Here is a 15,101-nt window from a genome sequence, read left to right on the forward strand (position 1 = left end):
AAGATGATGCTGCATTCTGAAAAGTAAGTCCCCAAAGAGTCCCTGTTATTGAAAGTGCTTCTCAAGGTTTGCCATGGTGAGCACGTATTCTCATGTTCCTTCGCTGTGTTCTCATCTCCGTGGTATTTCCCTTACTCCCCAAGTTTCTCAGAGTATGTGGCTGCTTGAGTCACTGCTTCCCTCCTTTTATCCTTTTATTTAGCAAAGACTTTAAGGCTCAGATTAGCACAATAGGATTTATTGCATACAAAGCATGCTGGTAGATATGGTGGATCGTCATAGCCTGCTTATTTCAGTTGATGTAGCTTGGATCTTGACGATTCCCAAGGCCCATGTATAAAAGGCTTGGCCCTGGGCTCATGTCAGTAGCAGGGAGGGGGTAGAGCCTTCAGGAGCTGGTATTGAATAGAAACAAGTTTAGTGCTGGTGTATGTGCTCGCAAGGGCATTTAGTCACTGGCCTCTTGAAAGGCTCGTCCTGGCTGCCGCAGAGTCAGAAGTCCTCTCTGTTAGCGGCTCATACCATAATGTGTCTCGTTGTCCCACACTGAAGCAGTAGACTTGAAGCCACTGAAAACATGAGCCCTGATGGAGGAGGGTTATCTGTCTATTGTGTTATTTTCATTGGTCAATAAAGAGACTGCCTTGGCCCTTTGATAGGACAGAAAATTAGGTAGGTGGAGTAAACAGAACAGAACGCTGGGAAGAGGGCAATGGGGCAGACGCCATGGAGCCAGCCACCAGGTCAGACATGCTGAATCTTTCCCGGTAAGCCACCACCTCGTGGTGCTATACAGATTATTAGAAATGGGTTAGTCAAGATGTGAGAGTTAGCCAGTAACTAACTCTCTAGAGATAATGGGCCAGGCAGTATTTAAATGAATACATATTGTGTGTTATTATTTCTGGGGCTAAGCTAGCCGTGCGGGAGCTGGGCAGGATGAAAAGCAGGCCGGCCCGCAACTCCTTACTACAGAGCCCAAATACACTTTTCTTTTATGTGGATTATCTCAGATATTTTGTCCCAACGCCAGGCAGTTCACTAACCTAACAGTTGACAGTATTCTCTTTTGGCTTGGACCTGGCAAACTGACCAGCTGTAGTCTTAGCATCTCGTGAGTTGAGCTCCATCTTGGAGGTAAAAAATAGGGCAATCCTATGGGGAGTGTGCTCTGTGAGGGGTCCCTGCTTTGGGTGGCAGGCATGGACATAAATGCTTGCTTTATACCTCCGTGGCGTTAGAATAGACTGAGGGTTGTTAACACTTGCTTCTCCTTTCGTTTTGTCTTATTGCTTAGGTTGGGCTTGCTTTTAGACAGAGCTGGGAAAACTGCCCACAGCCCTTCCAGAGTATCCAACATGGATCTCCAAACATCCTTTTCTTGATATATCCGAGCTATATCTAACTCATGTCTATTTTTTATTTAAAATGGATTTTTTCACGTATTATATTCTGATTATGGTTCTTCTTGCCGCTACTCCCTGTTCCTCCCTACCTTACCACCCATCCAGATCACCACCCCTTTTCTGTCTCTGGCTAAAAAACAAGCAGGATCCTAAGGAATTATAATAAAATATAATAAGATATAAAAAACAAAAACAAACAAATCATAACAAAACAAGCAGAAGAAAAGAGCCCAGGAAAAGGCAGGAGAAACAGATAAATATAGATGGCAAGACCTACTCCTTTGCTCCTGCAGCAATCCTGTAATAAACACAAAGCCAGAAGCTGTGTAGGGTAAACAATAAGAAAATAAAAGTGAAAATTAAAAAAATAAGAAAGAAAAGCCTGACAGCACACTGTGAAATAAAGATCTTTTCAAAGATGCCATTGAATTCGCTTTCTATTGTTCATCTTCTGTTGGGCATACCGTCTACCCTTGAGAATAGTTTGTTTTCTGGTGAGGCTCCCTTGGAGAAAATGAAGTTTTTGATTGTTTCTCAATTGGCGGTAGCTCCTGGGTTTGTCTGAGGGCTTACGTGTTTAGTTCTCGTTTTAGCCCCAGGACTCCATTTGGTGCAGACCCGTGCAGGCCCTGTGCATGCTGCCTCAGTTTCTGTGGGTTCACATATGCATCAGTCCTTTTAGTTTAGAGGGTCTTGCTTCTTTACTGTACTTCATGCCCTCTGGATCTTAACACTCTTTCTGCCTCCTCTTCATCAGGGCTCCTTGAACTCAACGAGGAGGGATTTGATGGTGACATCCCTTTTAGGGCTGCGTGTTCCAAGGTTTGTTATACTCTGCAGATTGTCTGGTCATAGACTTCTGTGCTTGTCCTCTGATAATGCAGGGGAAGCATCTCTGATGATGGCTGAGCAAGGTTCTGATCTATGAGTCTAGTGGGAGGTCAGTAGGAGTCATTTCACTCCTGTGTTCTTTTGGACAGCAGTATTATTTGGTTTTACCACAGGTCCCTGGGCTTTCTACTCTTAGGTTCTTGATAACCTAAGCAGAGCTGGGTTTGGTTCCATCTCATGCAATGGACCTTAAATCAAATCAAATCAAATACTGGTTGATAACTCCCAAAAGCTTTGTGCTACCTCTGCACTAGCAGGTTTTGCCAGCTGGAGACAATTGTAGGTAGAAGGGTTTAGTTGGGCTGCTTTTTATGTTTCTCCTTTGGCAGTGAGTAGAGTCTATCTTGGTAACAAGGGTACTGGTCGGTAGGGAAGGCTCTAAGCAGGTACCAACTCAGCTTCTTCAAGTTCAGTGAGCTGTGTAGGTGTTGTTTTCAGAAATATTATTTTGTTCTCAGTTTACAGAGAACAACTTAGATATTTTACAATACCCTGGACTGTTTGGGGGTCTTCAAGGGACCCCTGTGAGGAACATGTTGATTAGATGTAACCCATTCTCAGTGCAAAGCTTCATTTGGTGATGAGAGAGGTCGAACTGGGGCCATGTCACCCTGTTATTTGTCAATTTCATTTAGATCACCTTCATATATTTATATAATTTAGGAAGCTTCATTTGGTTTCCATGTGCCCTCTCTAATCGCCCTTAACTTTAGCTGTCTCCCCCATATTCTTTCTCTTGTGTCCCTCTTCTACTTACCTCCCCATTTGATCCTCCTCTTCGAGTCCACTCCTCTCATCTATCCATCAACGTCTATTCTATTTCCTCTTCCTAGGTAGTGTGTCCTTCCCCCAGGTCCTTACTCTATATCTATACCTTTGTGGTTCTACAGATTGTAGCTTGGTTATCATTGACTTAACAGCTAATGTACATGTATAATAAAATGCATACCATATTTGTTTTTCTGGTTCTGGGTTACCTCATTGAGGATGCCTTTTTTTAGTTCTGTCCATTTACCTGTGAATTTTATGATGCTATTTTCTGATGGTGGAGTAATATTCCATCATGAATGGCCCATGTTTCCTATATTCATTTATCCACTTGTAGATTATTTCAATATTCTTGCTGTTATGAATATAGCAACAACGAACGTGGTTGAGCAAGTGTTTCTGAAGGAGGATGGCACAACCTTTGGGTATATGCCCAAGCGTGGCATAAGTGGATCTTAAGGGAGCCTGATTCTTATCTTTCTGAGGAAATGCCACACTGATTTCAACATTGTATATGTTTGCACTCCCTCCAGCAATGGATGAGTGTTTCACTTATTCCTTACTTTGCCTTCATGGGCTGTCACTAGCTTTATTGGTCTTGGCTATTTGTATTTTTATAAGATGAACTCTAAGTAGTTTTCATTTGCATTTCACTGATGGCTTAGAATTAACATTTCTTTAAATACTTCTCAGACATCTGAGTTTCCTCTTTTGAGGATTCAGTATTTAGAAATGTGCCCCATTTTATTATTGGCTTGTTTTTTTGATGTTTACTTTTTTGAGTTCTTTGTATATTTTTGATATTACGACTCTATTGATGTGTAGCTGGGAGAAATCTTGTCTCATTTTGTCCAAACAATGGTGTCCTTTCCTGTACAGAAGCTTCTCAGTTCTATGATGTCTTCTTTTTTGTTTGTTTTAGTTTAGTTTTGTTTGGTTTTTCTTAATAGGGTTTCTTTGCACAGCCCTTGCTGTCCTGGAACTCCTGAGATTTTTGTGTTTCCAAAATAAGCTAAAATTTGTTCTTTCAAGTGTTGTAAAGGATTATGTTGGAATTATGTTGGGGATTTCATTGAATCTGTAGATTGCTTTTGGTAGAATGACAATTTTAACTGTGTTAATTCTTCCAACCCATGAGCATGGGAGACCTTCCATTTTCTGACATCTTCTTTAAGTTTTTTCTTCAATGTCTTAATGTTTTTCAAATCTTTCGCTTGCTTGTTTAGAGTTACCGTAAGACATTTTATATTTTTGAGGTTGCTGTGAAATGTGTGTATGATTCCTATCTCAGTCCATTTGTCATTTGTATGTAGGAAGGCTACTGATTTTTGTGAGGCAGATTTGTATCCTGATACATTGCTGAAAGTATTTATCAGTGGTAGGGGGTTCCTGATGGAATTTTTAGGATCACTTATGTCCACTATCATATCATCTACAAATAAATACACTTTGACTTCTTCCTTGGCTAACTTTACCCGCTTAGTCTCCTCCTGTTTTCTTATTGGTCTTCAAGTACTATATTGAATAGGTATGCAGAACTTGGACAACCTTGTCTTCTTTCTGATTTTTATAGAATTACTACTTCCTCCCTGGCCTGTGTGGCTAGCAGATTCCCAGAGAATGCGTGCTCAGTCATGTCTGTTTTAAGATCCACCAGCTGATGACATTTTATGGCTTCAGCCTCATGCCAGGAGGAAAAGTGAAGATGGGCTGTTTTTCAGTGAGGTTTTAGTCTGTTCTCTAACGGGAAAAACACACCTTAATATCTGAACTCAGGAAAACTTAACAGCTATGGACCCATATCTATTTCAATATCCTGTGTCTGAAGGATCATCAGCCATGATAGGGCTGTGCTTCTGGCTCCCTGTTTGCCTACCCATTTCATCTCCACCCCCTACACATCTCTTTACCTCTTTCTCCCCAGAAACTCTTCCTCACTGCTTTGGTTTGTAGCCCCTTCATTTGCATCTCTCCTCTATCTGAGGACTGTCTCCAATGAGAACATCTAGAATCTTTTCCATTGCTGAGGACCCTAACCTTTATCTACTGAGGGATCTTGGTCTCAGAGAGTCTCATTGCTTGCTATGTGTGCTCATCTCTGTACCTTTGTTGGCAAGTACTGATGTTCTAAGGCTTGCCTTCTCTATGCTATGTTGCTCGGCCCCTCTGCATATTAAAACATGCATGGAGTGAAGTGTGTGTAGTTGTCATTCGGTAAACCATGAGTGAACTGGACACTCGGATATAGTTACTTTTACTAATGCCAATCAGCTGCTTTCAATTTCCCACCGGTTACGGTTCTCAGCATCCCTGCCTTAGCCCTCAGAAATACCTCTTCATCTACTAAAAATCTAGGACCTTTTTCAAGGATATCTACCCACTTGATGCATTCTTCTATTTCTAAATCTTTTAATATTAATATGAATGAATCTATGTATTTAATATATAAATATAAATATCCACTGCTTCTTAAAGATGAACCCTTTCCTCCCTTTCTTCGTTCTAATAACTTACCATTGCAAGTTTTTCTGGGTCTTTTCTCATGCGGTGTCTTCTCTGCCTTTTTTCTCTGATTTATCCTTTTTGACAGCGTTTCACTGTGCAGCCCACACTTTTGCTGACCTCATCATCGTGCAGCCGAGACTCCTGAGTGCTAGGGTGGCGGGCAGGGCCACCTTCGCCTTTTCCTCTTCAATCTCTAATCTCTTCTCCACTCAGCCTTCTCAGAAAATGGACTGTTTTTAATTATCTGTGATGTGGTCTTTTTTCCCCTCCTCCTTCACTATAAAATAATCTCAGACACTGGGTGATTTCTCCAAGAAAAGAAATTATTTCTTCTTGGTGCCTGAGGGCAGAAGTCAGGAATCGAGGGGCAGTGGCGGATGAACGTCCCTCTGCTGCATCCTCCACAGTGCTGTGTGGAGCAGAGTAGGGTGGTGGACATGGGAGGAGGAGGCAGGAGCCGAGGATGCTGAAGTGGCCTGTCCAGCATTCCACTCTCCATGCCACCAATTCCCCTCATGAAGACAGCCTTAATCACTCTTAAACGCCCCACTCAGCAGACCAGTACATTGAACAGTACATTTCAGCGTGTGCTTGTGTGCCAAATCGCTTTCTCAGGCCTAAAAATTATGAGTCTTTCAGTGCTAATCTTACTTTGTTGCATTTTCTTTGACCACCTCGCAGAAGAGGGAGCAATGCTTTACTTCTCTTGACCTGCTACTGTCTTTGTTACTCGATACTGGCTTCTGTCTCCTTTTCTGTGGAGACCCCCATTTTCTGCTGGTGACTATCTTTGGGCAGATTCCAGTGTTCTCTCCCATCTAACACGGCCTCCTCCTTGCCTATCATGTTTCCCCTACATGATGATCAACCCATTTATCATTTCAGCCTTTCCAGGCTTTCTGTGCTACTTCTGATTAATTTCCACATCACCTGAGCTGGAGTTTATGGCATTTTTCAAACTATTCATTCAGCGTGTACAATATCAAGTACCATAGCTTCATATATAGCAGGCCTTCAGTGGATACTATTTAAATGGATAACAGTCCTATCCTGATAGTCATTTATATCACTTTGAGTCACTTTGCCCTGGTTTCCAAAATCCAATAGGTTAGAACAATAGCCATTTGTAATATATTTCAGTATAACATATTGGTGTTCAGGGATTTGGGCAGGGCTCAGCTAGGCATTTATTCTGACTTTGTGACACATGGTGAGTACCCTCAGTGTGCTTCTGGGTTGGTCTCAGCAATGGTGGCTGGAAAGCTGGGCTTCATGTGTTCTAGCCCCATCCCACCTAACTGACTCTCTCCTGAGACAGACTTAGGGAGCTGAGCTTCTGTTCTGCTTCCTCTATTGTCTGAGGAATGCGTTCTAGAAGGCAGGAAGTGGCCGTCATGCTGTGGGGCCTGGTTTGGCCACTGGAGGCTGTGACTTCTGTTGTGTGGTTTGCTGCCCGGTACCACTACTGCGCAGCCCAGACTCACAGGGCAGAGGGCCCCATCATCATGGGGTGGGGCTGCAAGTTCAACTCTGAGACCGTTCTGACCAGCCGTACTTACTCATTAGCCATCCTTTGCCCTTGCTTTTTCCTCATGATGCCCAAAGCCAATTCCTTTCACTGCTCTGAACAACTGCAGTAACTTTAAATAAACTTATTCAACATTCTGTTGAATAACAGAACAATTACCCTGCCAGACTGTTTCATTTTTCTGTTTCTTATGCATTTCTTCCAGGGTGATTAAACTACAGTGGTGTGTGGCCTAACAGTTAGGACCTCACACCTTACCACAATGTTCTTTCCATATTATATAACCTATATCCAAGCTCTTCCTCCGCTCTCTGTATTATCTGGTGTCTGTACCAAATACAGAAGAGAATTCTAGGACAGATGTTCACTGCCATGTCTCGCCTGCTTACCCACTCCTCGGATGCTTTCTCGTCCTCTCCCCTTGGTGTGGAACGACCTTCCCGAAATCCCTGTCGTTTGAAATCCTCTTTATCCTTCAATACTAAATTCCAATCTGAGTCCTCTGTGAGCCTACCCTTGATCCCTCTAAATAGCAGGGGCTCCCTGTCTTCACTCCCAAGGCACTCTCCTTCTGAAGTTAGGAGCTGGAGTTGTAGTTATTTGCACAAGTTTTCCTTGCGTTAGAGTGTGTTTTGTTCACAGTCTTGAAGGTGGCTCAGTTTCTAGCCTCATCCTTTCACCCTACCTGCTATTGCTCAGTTCATGTTCTATTGGATTCCCACTTGGTCACAAGTTTTGCAGATAAATCATCCCTAAATTTATATTGCCATTAGAATGATTGACAAGAATTAGGAGCCATATCAATAATCAGATTGTTGGTGAAAGGCAAAGACTGTGGCCTTATTAAATAGGATCTTGGATGATTAAGAGTGATAGAGTTACTGCGTGTCAACTCTGTTTGCACAAGCAGGCCAAGACAGACTTACAAGGAAAGCCCCAGCAATGATCACAACGATTAATCACCACTCCTTAAGAGGGGTGTGACCTAAGAGAGCTTAAATGCTAATTGTCTCAGATTTAGCTCATTTATTCACACACCCATACACATACTTCCACATCCATACACACACAGTCTATAATATGCACATATACACACCCATACACACACAACATATATTTCCACACCCATATACTTAACAATCTATACTATACACATACACAGACATGCACAAATTCATACACTCACTCCACACACACATTGCACACCAACATACCCATAAAACCATACTCATGCACACACACATTCATACACATATATATGCACACACATCCACAGCCATACACACACACCAATACTCACATATCCATTAGAATACACTCACACATCTGCATCCATACACACGCAATCTATACTATACATACACATGTGCACTCATACACAAGCAATCTACACTATACATACACATGTGCATTCATACACAACACATCAATACTAAATACATATACACATGCACAGTCCCTATACATATCCATACACACACACACTAATACACATGCACATCTACAATCATACACACATTCTATACTACACACACACACATACAACACACAAATACACACATATCAATACTGTACACATATACCCACTCACCACACACCCCCATACACACACCAATCAACAATATACACATCCACAAATATACAGACATCAATGCTCATACACACACATACACACACACACACACACACACACACACATTTATACCAAATCCACACAATGTGTACTGTGCATATGCTCACACACATATACAACCATAGATACATCTATACTGTACACATACACATACCCATTTATCCGACACCCTAATACATACACAGCCTTGCATGCAGTCACACACACATACACAAGACTCTGAAGCATAATTTACTATCAAACATAAGCTCTTCGTATATTCTAGCATCCCTTGTCTTCGCATATTACAAATTCAAGTTAGTGGTAAGACTTTCACAAAATGCTGTCCATCAGGAAACAGAATATGAGCTCGTGTTCACAGGGCTGTTCTCTTGTGTGTTGTAGGTACTTTTCACACATGAGGAGAAGGTGAGCTTCGTAAAAGACACGTTCCCAGAGTCAGAGACCCCTTGCCCACCATGAAGGGAGCCTGCATCCTTGCATGGCTGTTCTCAAGCCTGGGAGTGTGGAGACTCGCCCGCCCTGAGACCCAGGATCCCACCCAGTGCCAGAGAGCCGAGCATCCTGTCATCTCCTACAAAGGTAAGGAATAAGGGTATAAGGGATAAAGGGAAAGAAATAAGACCATAACATAAGCTCAAATCCCATGTTTAATGCAAGACAATAGAAGACGGATGTTTCTTTTTGTTCTGTGACTGCACCTGGTAATTGTTTAGAATGAGATTATTCCCCATGAGATCCTCGTGTAGGATCCCAGATGGGATTGTATGGATAGAAATTGTGTTATTGTACCTTCTTCATTCAGCAGGTGCTGTAGGGCTCCCAGACATTCAATCAAAGGCTGAAACCATGGCATCAGCACTGCAGCAAACAGTAATATGACAGGAAAGGGAAAAAATTCTTCTGACATCTCCTGATGAAGCCAGGGTCTTGCCGGAACGAGCCCCTGGGTCCTCATCTAGCACCGCCATGCAGTGCCATCCACTGTAGTCTGCAGTGTCTGCTCAGTGTGGTAGAGTTAGCAGGCGAAAAGTGCATTCACTCTTTTCTCTGCCAAATTTATGTACGGTCTTGATGGCCTGGACGCTTGAACAGTTCACAGTGAGGAGAACACAAAAAAATGTCCCCAGAACGCCTCTATGACCAGCCCCGATCACACATTGCATTTTATCCTAACTCAATTCAACAGCTTTTTGTTAGGTATAAAGCTTTGTATCACAGAGTTCACATGTCGATATGAAATATAAACAATAATCTAAGCCCCACATTTATTAATTTATGTTCTATTTTTCTTGTTTACATACCTATCCCTTATTTGTCTCACATTTATCAAAGTATGTTGGCCCAAATTCAGGATATCATGTAATTTTATCTATGATATTTCAGTCTGCAGCTGTTAATGAGAAGAACTTTATGATGTTATTGTTACATCAGACAAGGAAAGGCTCCCAAATAAAACATTTCCTAAAACCATGAAGTGAATTTTCAGTCTCATGAGGATGTGAATTCTGTGGGTCAAACAAGGATCTACTGAAATCCAAATAGTACAATTTTCTTGGATAGTTCTTGGATGTCTTTAAATATTTTATTGCATTTTTTCATTTCCCATGAAAAAAAAACTTTTAAAGAAATAGAACCATTCACCCAGTGTGGTTTCTGCTCACGACATCCTGTTTTTGTCAGTCGAGTTTTCCTGTGTCCATCATAGCCCATAATCCCAAGTGGCACGGGTCCTGATGAGAGCCACTCACATCTTCCTTGACTTCCCACAGCGATGGACTCCGACTGTGAAGCAGTGTCCAGTGGCGGTTGGCAGTGATCACAGCCACTGGCTACTGGGAGCAAACTGAGTTGCTCTCATTTTTACCTTCTTCTCCCCATCTACTAGTTAGCACGCTTTCATGTGAACCAAGCTTCCTTCGCCTGCTCTCTGAACTCCACTGCCACGCAGCTGGGAGAGGAAAGCTGGGCCGAGCTTACCCACCACTACCGGCTTTTGTTTTCACTACAGGTAGTGGGTTCCCTGGCATCGAGCTGTTCATTTGTCATTCCAGGAGATCTGAGAAGTTATGTTTTCTCTTGTTTTCCTTTCTCTTCGATCAAATTGATATCAATACATGAATTTAATATAATAGGAAGATTTTTATTCATTGCCCTTTTTTTGCCCCTGGGGATGTCAGAACGATGCCCTTTCAGCCTAGGGGAGCATCTTGAACTTGGGTCCTGATCTCAGTGGTAACTCTGAGTCTCTTGAGTCAAAGATGCTGCTATTCTCTTACCTACATTCTCAGATCACTTTGGGAATGGTCCTTCCTGGTGCTCAGAACACTAGCAGTTAGGGCTCTTTAGTGGACAGCACTTAGGGAAACATGTATGAAGATTAACCATGTGAACTCCTGTGCATCTAGGTCATCTCTAGGCTTGAAGGAGTTAACATATGCCACCATAGCATCTGTTTCTTTCTGCTGTGCCCAGATCATTGTGCCTTTGTAGAGCAACACTCATTTCTTTTCGTTTCACACACAGCATGCCCCACCACCCCATCATTACAGTGCATGCCTACCACCCCATCATTTCCACAATAGCAGCTCCACACACCTCTAGTTCTGGAATTCATTGAAAACCCTTCAAGATAGTGTTTTGTACTTTTACTTTGTCTTCAGGATATGTAGTTCACTGAGAAATTAAAACCAAATAGCCATTCTGGAGTCCTAGAGAGCCATCTCATTCTCGATAGTCATGCCAAGAACCCCAAACTCAGTTTATTTGAGTTCCTAGATTTTGCTTTTCACTTTTAGAGAATTAATGTAAAATTGATGGCATGAGACTTGTTCATTGAAATCTGTCCTTTCTATTCATTCCCTGTTTTGGGTTCCCACTCTACATTTACATAAAGCCTTCATGGTTTATGGTCCTTTCTTTGCTCAGACAAAGATGCATACACGTACAAACACAATCAAAGCGGGCAATCTTTCCTAAAAAGTGTTGTGTGTACAATTTGGTACAATGGGTTAAACTCGGGCACCAGAATGTCCACATCTACACCAGTGTTTTTCCTGTGATGCCCCTCTCTGCTATGCTGTGCACTGGTCCTATTATAATACCATCTCTGAGCATTGCAGTAAAAGATTTCCCAAGGTCTGGGAATTCTAGGCTAAAGGGTAAAAGGGCCTGTTTGAAGGTATCGTTGCCTGAGGGTTTGTTCCCTGCACCCGTGCCAGCAGGGAATGCTGTCAGGGTTTGCCATCTGACTCCAACCCACAGTTCACAGATGAGATCTCAGAGTGTTGTAAATGATCTTTTCCCCAGGGCTAGGCAAGCACTCCATCATTGGTTGATTCCCCAACTCTAAGTTGCCTATTTTTAGTTTTGGGTGAACATGTAACAAACATCTAATGAGTGCCTGTTGCCAACAAGGTCAGTGATAATCTTCAGTTCAACAGAGGCTGGTCTCTAAGAACCAAAGGCCCTTCATATCACACTCGGTTAGTGTCTGTGTCATGTGCATGGAACCCAGGAGAGGAACATGGAAGTCAGGCAGCCCCAGCCCCAGCATCATTTATGGAAGATTTCTAGGAAAAGCTCCTGGCAGAGCTGAGTCCCAGATGGCTGCCAGGAGCTTGTGAACCTTGTCAAGAGGCAGATATCCCAGAGAAAGGAAGTGCTGAAGTGGGGGGAAGGTGCCCCACAGGTCCGAGCAAATGCACAGTATGGAATGAGTCACCACATCCTTACCTAGGTCAAAGGGAAGGAGGCGAGGTGGCTAAGGCTATCATAGAGAGTGCGGGTTTAGATGTGTGTGCCATGGAGAGATATCTGAAGATTAACCTCCACAGGGAAGAAGGAAATGTGTGGCCCTTAGGCCAGCATCTGGTGCTTCTGCTCTGATCACAGGCAGCGAAAGGAAGAAACTTGAGGTCTAGTTGGTAACACAAATACAGAAAAGCAGAAATGGACGCGGTTCTAGACATTGGAGAGAGCTACAGTTGATGATATAATAGACAGAGAACACAAGTGTCGAGGAAGCTCCGTTGATATCTAGGATCTTGAATCTTTACTCCAAATATGGTCAGTAAGGGAGGAAGATGTGAGGGGCGTACTACCTGTGGTCTGGGAAGCCCTTAAGCCCCAGAGGGATGGATTTAGTCAAGGGCAAGACACTGTAGATCTCAGTGAGGGATTCTTTTAAAGACAGGGTTGGCGGTAAAAGTCTGATAATGCATTGTGCAAGTTCAGCCTGGGCCAGAAGGCAGAGGAGGCACCTTGCCCTGGTTGTCCTGGGCCTTTTCTTCTAGTGTCGAAACTTTGTGCATTTGAAAAGCCAAACAGTGATCTGCATTCCGTAAGTTCTCTGGGCTTTGCTTTCTTAGGACTACTGCAAAATGATCGCCAACTGGGTGATTTCACCATGTCTTCTCTCACAGTGCTCTAGCCACCAGGTCACTGAGACAGGGTGGATGAGCCCTGCTTCCCTGCTGACTTTAGAGAAGACTTCATGTCTTACGGTCAGCAACAGTCCATGGCCTGCCTTGGTTTGCAGTTACATCACAGGGAGTCTCCTAGGCTATATACTCTCTACAGTCTCCTGTGTACCCTTCTGTCTTCTCTTCTTGTACCAGGTCACTCTGTATTAGAGAAAGCTGAATACAGTATCACCCGGTCTCAAACAGTTCATCTGGAAACGCAGTTTTCAAACTGTGGCACCCACATTGGCAGGTGCTTTTGCTCAAGACTGAAGGAAGGCCGAAGGGCCTGGTTTTGTGTGGCCCTCACACAGCCCGTATTAGGTTGTTTAACCAGGGCTGTGTAGGAGGAGAAAGTAAAACATATTTCATGGAAAGATACCTCTGTGGATTCAAAGAGATAAAAATGTTAGTTGTGCAGGGACAGGAAGATAGGAAATAGCTTTGAAAAGAGCATTATTGAATAACCCTTTAGTGAAGGTGGGAAGAAGCCAGGAGAAGGAAGAGGCTAAAGAAAGCAAAGAGAGGGGGAGAGACTCAGTGTGGCCAAGCCATTGAACTGTAGGAGTGGGTGGGGTCCTGGAACAGGTGAGAGGCTCTTTGGTAGGAAGCAGAGCCCACCTCCAGTGAGCTGGACTGGAGGGAGGGGCACAGGCACCCAGGATGCAGGACAGAGAGTGGGTTGAGTTGGGGTAGGAGTTCCTGGGGAGTGGGCAGGTGATGCCCAGGAGACTGGAGTCTCTCGGAAGTCCGCGAGGGTTTGAACAAAGGAAAAGCCTACTGACGGAACCCACAAAAGATTCCCTGCGGATGTGGTGAGAATAGCTCACGCTGGAGCTGACCGTTGGTCACCACTTTAGCACAAGAACACATTTTTGAGATGGAGGACCAGCTATGCACTAAAGTTTGAGAAACTGCCCCACCACACTGGCAAGGGAGAGATAAAGGAATTAGATAGTCGGGTTTTAAAATCTTGATGTCTACATGGCTCTTTTAAACATCATGATTTTTAGTGTTATGCTTCGACAACATTCTACATAAAGAGGCTATTAGTGAAGTGGATCTTACGCCGATGCAGCTCCTTAATCTCATCAAGCACTGTCTTGATGGGAAGCACCTGGGCAGACGAAGATTCAGGCACAGTCTTGTTTCCCAGCCTCAGTGAAGGACTTGCCACTCCTCTCTCTCCAAGACCTTTGCTTAACATTGTCTAATAGCTTGTTGGCTTTGAAGGCTGCCTCCTTGGCCGCATGCTCTGGAAGATTTATCTGTGTGTGTTCGGTGGTAACTAAAACACCCTGACCCATTGCCAACATCCTATTTATACTGATGCGCTTGTCATTTCCCTAAACATCTGTTCCAATAAATGGGAAAAATAGTGAGCCTTCAAGCAGCGTGTTTGTTAGCATGCTCGGTGAGTTCCATAACCATCATTGGAATTAGCCTTGAATGTTTCAAGTCTACTCGAGGCAATTGTACCTTATTCTGTTTTCGTTTGTTTATTGATTAAAGTTTACCCAGCGTGTTGGTTGTGTAGAGAGTGTGCTCCACTGATTGAAATGAACTTACAGCAAGTTATTTACCATTACGAAGGAAGAGAGACCATAGATGAGTGAGTCATTCCATTCTCTGCAGTCTTAGGCCTGAAAACCGTGACTGATTCGGGGCATTTCATCAGGGTCTTTGTTGGAAGCATTTAGTCCTAATGTCTACGACTGCTTCTGCCTGCAGAACCAGGCAGGGCACTATTGATTTCCACTCCCCGGTCCCTGCAATCTTTACTTTTAACTCTTTAGTGATCTTGCAGTGATCTTCCTACTTACAAGTGTATTGATCGGCCTAAGAATTATTTCAGAATTTATGGAAAAGCTTATGGATGCTCGACAGAGGATTAGTAATACCTTGCA

At 43.2% G+C, this 15,101-nt stretch overlaps 1 protein-coding gene across 6 annotated transcripts in view; it reads left to right on the forward strand.

Annotated features, from left to right (window-relative positions):
* The window catches only part of Sema5a (semaphorin 5A), a 438,077-nt gene that overhangs the window by 152,097 nt on the left and 270,879 nt on the right, over positions 1–15,101 (forward strand). For all 6 annotated transcript variants that reach the window (XM_085676576.2, XM_048457013.3, XM_085676579.2 and 3 more), the window contains one exon: positions 9,116–9,313. In XM_085676576.2, coding sequence (XP_085532702.1) covers positions 9,190–9,313 — 124 coding nt within the window. In that variant the 5' untranslated portion in view covers positions 9,116–9,189. The remainder of the gene's footprint in view (positions 1–9,115; positions 9,314–15,101) is intronic.

This window comes from Myodes glareolus, chromosome 15 (genome assembly GCF_982192425.1).
Source record: "Myodes glareolus chromosome 15, mMyoGla1.1, whole genome shotgun sequence".
In the NCBI taxonomy this organism is placed as follows: domain Eukaryota; kingdom Metazoa; phylum Chordata; class Mammalia; order Rodentia; family Cricetidae; genus Myodes; species Myodes glareolus.